General features: G+C 48.8%; 1 protein-coding gene across 1 annotated transcript in view; it reads left to right on the plus strand.

The window, feature by feature from the left end:
• Positions 1-4,078, plus strand: part of LOC134346564 (zinc-binding protein A33-like) — a 28,287-nt gene extending 24,209 nt beyond the window's left edge. Inside the window, exon 6 of the mRNA XM_063047982.1 lies at positions 3,471-4,078. Coding sequence (XP_062904052.1) covers positions 3,471-4,003 — 533 coding nt within the window. The 3' untranslated portion in view covers positions 4,004-4,078. The remainder of the gene's footprint in view (positions 1-3,470) is intronic.
• Positions 4,079-6,000: the final 1,922 nt, after the last annotated feature.

A 6,000-nucleotide genomic window follows, 5' to 3' on the forward strand; every position in this document is an offset into this window, starting at 1 on the left:
CATTTTGGAGATATGTGTGTCATCGATAGCTGTGGGTGAGGGGCCAGAAGACTGGAGGGAGACTAATGTTGAACATTTATTGAAGATCGGCTGTAGGGAAAAGCCTGGGAAGTACAGACCAGTGAGCCTAACGTCGGTGGAGGGACCATTAATGGAGGGAATTCTGAGAGACAGGATCTACATTCATTTGGAAAGGTGAGGACTAATCAGGGATACCCAGCTTGGTTTTCTGCATGGACAGTACGGTAGCATAGTGGTTAGCACAACGCTTTACAGTACCAGCGACCCGGGTTCATGTCCCATCACAGTCCAAACCCGTACCGGTTGGCAGGTTAATTGGTCATTGTAACTTGTCCCATGGTCAGGCTCGGATTAAATCAGGGGTTTCTGGGTGGTGGGGGTCATTGTAACGTCCCATGGTCAGGCTCGGATTAAATCAGGGGTTGCTGGGTGGTGGGGGTCATTTTAACGTCCCATGGTCAGGCTCGGATTAAATCAGGGGTTTCTGGGTGGTGGGGGTCATTGTAACTTGTCCCATGGTCAGGCTCGGATTAAATCAGGGGTTTCTGGGTCGTGGGGGTCATTGTAACTTGTCCCATGGTCAGGCTCGGATTAAATCAGGGGTTTCTGGGTGGTGGGGGTCATTGTAACTTGTCTCATGGTCAGGCTCGGATTAAATCAGGGGTTTCTGGGTGGTCGGGGTCATTGTAACTTGTTCCATGGTCAGGCTCAGATTAAATCAGGGGTTTCTGGGTGGTGGGGGTCATTGTAACTTGTCCCATGGTCAGGCTCGGATTAAATCAGGGGTTTCTGTGTGGTGGGGGTCAAAGGGCCGGAAGGGCCTATTCCGTGCTGTATCTCAATAAATAAATTACAGCTGATGAAAGTGCAGTAGACATCGTCTCCATGGGGTTTAGCGAGGGATTTGACAAGGTAGCAGAGAGTTAGATCACATGGGATACAGTACGATCTGGAATAGGATACAGAATTGTCTGGGTGGAGTCCTGTGACCAGCGGTTGTGCTGCAGGGATCGGTGCTGGGTCCACTGTTTTTCATCATTCATTTGAATGATTTGGAGAGAATGTAGGTGACGTGTTTAGTAGGTTTGTGAAGGACTTTAAAATTGGTGGTTTCACGGACAGTGAAGAGGTTATTTATTTATTTAGATACAGTGTGAAACAGGCCGTCCCAGACCAATGACCTGCTCCACCCAGCAACCCAACTATTTAAAACTAGCCTCATCACGGGCAATGTACAATGACCATTTATCCTACAAACCGTTATCTCTTTGTACGAGAGTGATAGAAACTAACAACACAGGCCCTTCAGCCCACCTGGTCTATACCAAAACATTTAAACTACCTGCTCCCATCGACCTGCACATGGACCATCGCCCTCCAACTCCTACCATCCATGTACGTGTCCAAACTTCTCTTAAATGTTTATATCAAGCTTGTATGTACCACTTGCACTGGCAGCTTGTTCACACTCTCACAACCCTCTGAATGAAACAGTTTCTCATCATGTTCCCCTTAAACTTTTCATCTTTCACCTTTAACACATGACCTCTGGTTGTAATCCCACCCAACCTCCGTGGAAGAAGCCTGCTTGCATTTACCGTATCCATACCCTCATAATTTTGTATACCGCTGTTAAATCTCTCCTCAGTCTTCTATGTTACAGGAATAAAGTCCTGAACTATTCAATCTTTCCTTATGTCTCAGGTCCTCCAGTCCTAGCTACATCCCTGTAAATTTTCTCTGTACTGTTTCAATCTTGTTTACATCTTTCCTGTTGGTAGGTGACCAAAACTGTACACAATATCGCAAATTAGGCCTCACCAGGTCTCATACAACTTCAACATAACATCCCATCTCCTGTATTCAATACTTTGATTTATGAAGCCCAATGTGACAAAAGCTTTTTTTTAACATTATCTACTTGTAACACTACTTTCGATGCATTATGGCCCTGTGTTCCCAGATCTGCTGTGGAACAGAGTCCTCTGTGCCCGACCATTCACTGTGTAAGACCTACACTGGGGTCCTACAGAAGTGCAACAGCTCACACTTGTCTGCATTAAACTCCAGCTGACACTTTTCAGCCCATTTTTCCAGCTGCTCCAGATCCCACTGCAAGTAATGATGGTTTTCCTCGCTGTCCACTCCTCCCCAATCTGAGGGATGAATCACGAGCACCCAGAGGAAAAGCACGAGGTCTCGGGGAGACCGTACAAACTCCTTACAGATGGTGTCGCAATTGAACTCTGAACTCCAGAACGCCCCATGGTGCAACAGTACTGTGTTATCCACTACATAACCCTGTTGCTTATGCTTGGTCCAAGATTACAATGAGATCTTGATTAATTGGGTCTCTGGGCCATTGGATGGAAATTGATTTTAATTCAGAGATGAGGGTGTTGCATTTTGGAGGGTAAACCAGGACAGGATTACACAGGAATCAGTGGGGCCCTGGAGACTGTTGTGGAACAGAGAGACCAGGAGGTGATTGCCTTCATCAGTCAGAATACTGAGTACAGGAGCTGGGACTTTACGTTAAGAGTGTACAAGACATTGGGAAGCCACATTTGGAGCAGAGTAATACACACAAACTGCTGGAGGAAATCAGCAGATCAGGCAGCATCTACGGATATGAATAAACAGTCAATGTTTTGGGTCAAGGTTTTGTCTGTGTTGCTTTGGATTTCCAGCATCCGCAGACTTTCTCATCTTTATGATTTGGATCACTCTGTACAGTTCTGGTGATCTTTCTGTAGGAAGAATGTCATTAAACTAAGAGGGTATGGAACAGATTTACAAGGATGTTACTGGGACTGGAGGGTTTGGGTTATAAGGAGAGGCTGGATATTCTGGGTCTTTTTTCCTGGAGGTCAGGACGCTGCCAAACGAAACTGTAGAGGTGAATACAGTTGCAATGATTTAAAAGACATCTGGACGGGTACATGGGTCGGAAAGGGTTAAAGGAATAATGAGCAAATACAGGCAAATGGAACAAGTTCATTAAAGTGAGTTGGTCAGCATGAATGAATTCTGCCTGACCTCCTCTTTAAATGCCTCCAGTGTTTACTCACCCCATCCTCATCTGGATCCAGTTGTTGCTCCTCTCCTTCCTCATACCCGTTTCCACTGCTATCTCCCGTCTTTCTTTCCAATCCTGAGGTAAAGTCTCGGCTTGAAATCTCCCTTAACACATGCTGCTTGACCCGCTGAGATCCTCCAGAATCTTGTGTGTTGATCGGAAAAATCCGCTCTCCATGGCGGGGGAAAAACTCGAGAAAATGCTGGTTGTCCATCCGCTGTGTTTGTGTAAAACACCGGAAAAGGCCCTGTCGGGCACCCGACTGCGCCTGAGGCCCAGCGGCCTCTCCCCCGGTCCGGTCCCGGGGCCGCGCTGCCCGAGTCTCCCCCCGATCCCCGGGGACTCTCTAATTCTCTGCTTCTCCCCCCAGTCTCTGTCACCCTGGATGTGGAAACGGCGCATCCGCGGCTCGAGGTGTCTGAGGATCGGAAGAGTGTGAGACGGACCTGGACCCGGAGGAGTCTCCCTGACACCGGGAAGAGGTTCACAGTCTGGCCTTGTGTGCTGGGATCGGAGGGATTCACATCGGGGAGACATTACTGGGAGGTGGAGGTGACGGGGAATCGGTGGTGGTGTCTGGGAGTCGCCGCAGAGTCTGTGAAGAGGAAGGGATCGGTCACACCGAGTCCGGAGACCGGATTCTGGACCATCGGGCGGGATGGTGACGAGATGTGGGTTTACACCTCCCCTGAGTCCCGTCTCCCTGCCGGTCCCATCCCCGGGAGGGTGGGAGTTTATCTCAGTTACCAGTCCGGGACAGTTTCATTTTACAACGCGGAGACCAAGTCCCATCTCCACACCTTCACTGGGAATAAATCCACGGGGAAACTTTATCCTTTCTTCTGGACTGTATATACAAACGAGCGGCTGAGAATCTGCTCCGGTTCCGCTCCGGGTCTGTAAACGGGTCGGGTCCGGGACCGGCGTCAGGAGTAAGTCAGTGTAAATATAAATGTGCGGAGTGTGAAATAAACACGATGTGAGAATTATCGATCCATTAATTTTAACTCGTTCACCGCATCAGTCAACGGAACAGAAACACCGCGGATTCAGCAGCAGCCGCGGGCGGTGGGTCCTGAGCTCCCCGGCTCCCCCGGGTGCTAAAGTCCACCGGGACTGACCGGGTAACTGGGACAAGTGGTGGTGGGGCTGACTGGGAGAGGGAGGTCAGGGTGAATCTTGGTAACACGGGACATGTACTGTCGGTAACACACGAAGCGGCGGGATCTCCCAGAGTGTCAGGTAACATCTGTGGAGGGAAATGGACAGGTGAGGGGTGGATCCAGGTGAGGGGTAATAGATGAGGGAAGGGTGGAAATGTCTCAGAAATGGGAGGTGAGAGGTGTCAGTGACAAAGGGCTGAAGATTTTGGAATCTGACAGGAGGGGAAAGTGGAGGCCGGAGTAAAGGGAGGGAGGTGGGGAGGAGTGTGTGGGTGATGGGGAACGGAGAGGGTGGGGGAGGGAGGGGAAAGAGATAGGGTGATGGGGCTGGTGGATTAGGAGGAGAGAGACATTTACATAGCAAAAGTGACAGGGAACAGCTACCAAAAGTTTCAGAATTCGGTGTTGATGCTGTCAGGTTGACGATCACCCTGACGGGACATGGGGAGCTGTTCCTCTAATTTATGAGACAAATAGAGCCGGGATCTCTACGTTAAATCAGATATTCATTTTGGGACACAGTTTATACCCAGGAATGCAGGAAAAATACAGCAGGTTGGTCAGGATCTGTGGAGAGACGAACAGGCTTCATGTTCCACGTCGGTGACCTCTCCTGGAATTGATTCAAACACTGCCTGCTCTGTTGCGGGTTTCAAATAATCTCTGTTTTGTTTTAGTTCTTCCAGCATGTGATTCAAGAAAAAATGGGAGTGCAGTGTAATTTCCTCTGGAAAGGGGATAAGGAAGAGGGAATGTGCTCGGAGAGGGGAGTGGACCATTAGAGAAATCGATGCTCAGGTTTTAACTACGCGGAGAGGGACGGTGAAGGTTAGAGAGACGTGGACATGATATTTTGGAGCCGGAAGTGTGGCAACACATGCAGGCTGATCCCAGCACAATCCTCGGGCAGACCGTGTTGGTCATTGACGCAATGGAGAAATGTAAATGGTGAAGCCCCTGTGTGTATTTGTGTGTGGTGGAGACAGAGAGAGAGTCTGAGACTTGCTCCAGGCTCCCCAGGTAGATGCAGGGATGATGTTTCTGGTAACGGGGTTGTCAGGATGAGGAGACACAGTGAGGGGACGACCATTCAGAGGTGAATAAATGTATTTACCCAGCTCATAATTTAACAGGGCTCTGCACATTTACACATCAACTATGTTGAGGAGAGATGTGGATAGTGTTTTGGATTCAGAGGTCGATCCAGATTCTCCTGAAGCCCTTGAGCCCCAGTAACATTCCTGTGAATCTTGTCTGCACACATTCCAGCTGAATGTCATCCTTTCTACAGCTCGGTGACCAGAACTGCACCCAGTACTCTGAGTGTGGTCTCACCAATGTCTTGTACAGCTGTAACATGACAAACCATCTCATGTACTTAATGCCCTGATGAAGGCCAGCGTACCATACACCTTCTTCACTACACTGTCTACCTGTGTCTCTACTCTCAGGAACTATGTACTTGTTCCCCTGGGTATTTCTATTCTACAACACTCCCCAGGGCCCTGACATTCACTGACTACATTCTGTCCTGGTTTTAACTTCCTGAAATGCATCACTTTGCACATTTCTGTGTTAAATTCTTTCTGCCATTCCTTTGCCCAGATTCCCAGTTGATTGAGGTCCTGTTGTAACTTTAGACAGACTTCACTGTCCAACACATCACCAATTTCAGTTTCTGTGTCTGTTCCTGGGCTGTACTGTTCTATGTTCCCCGTTTAGAAGAATGAGAGGAGA

Source organism: Mobula hypostoma, chromosome 5 (genome assembly GCF_963921235.1).
Source record: "Mobula hypostoma chromosome 5, sMobHyp1.1, whole genome shotgun sequence".
Classification (NCBI taxonomy): domain Eukaryota; kingdom Metazoa; phylum Chordata; class Chondrichthyes; order Myliobatiformes; family Myliobatidae; genus Mobula; species Mobula hypostoma.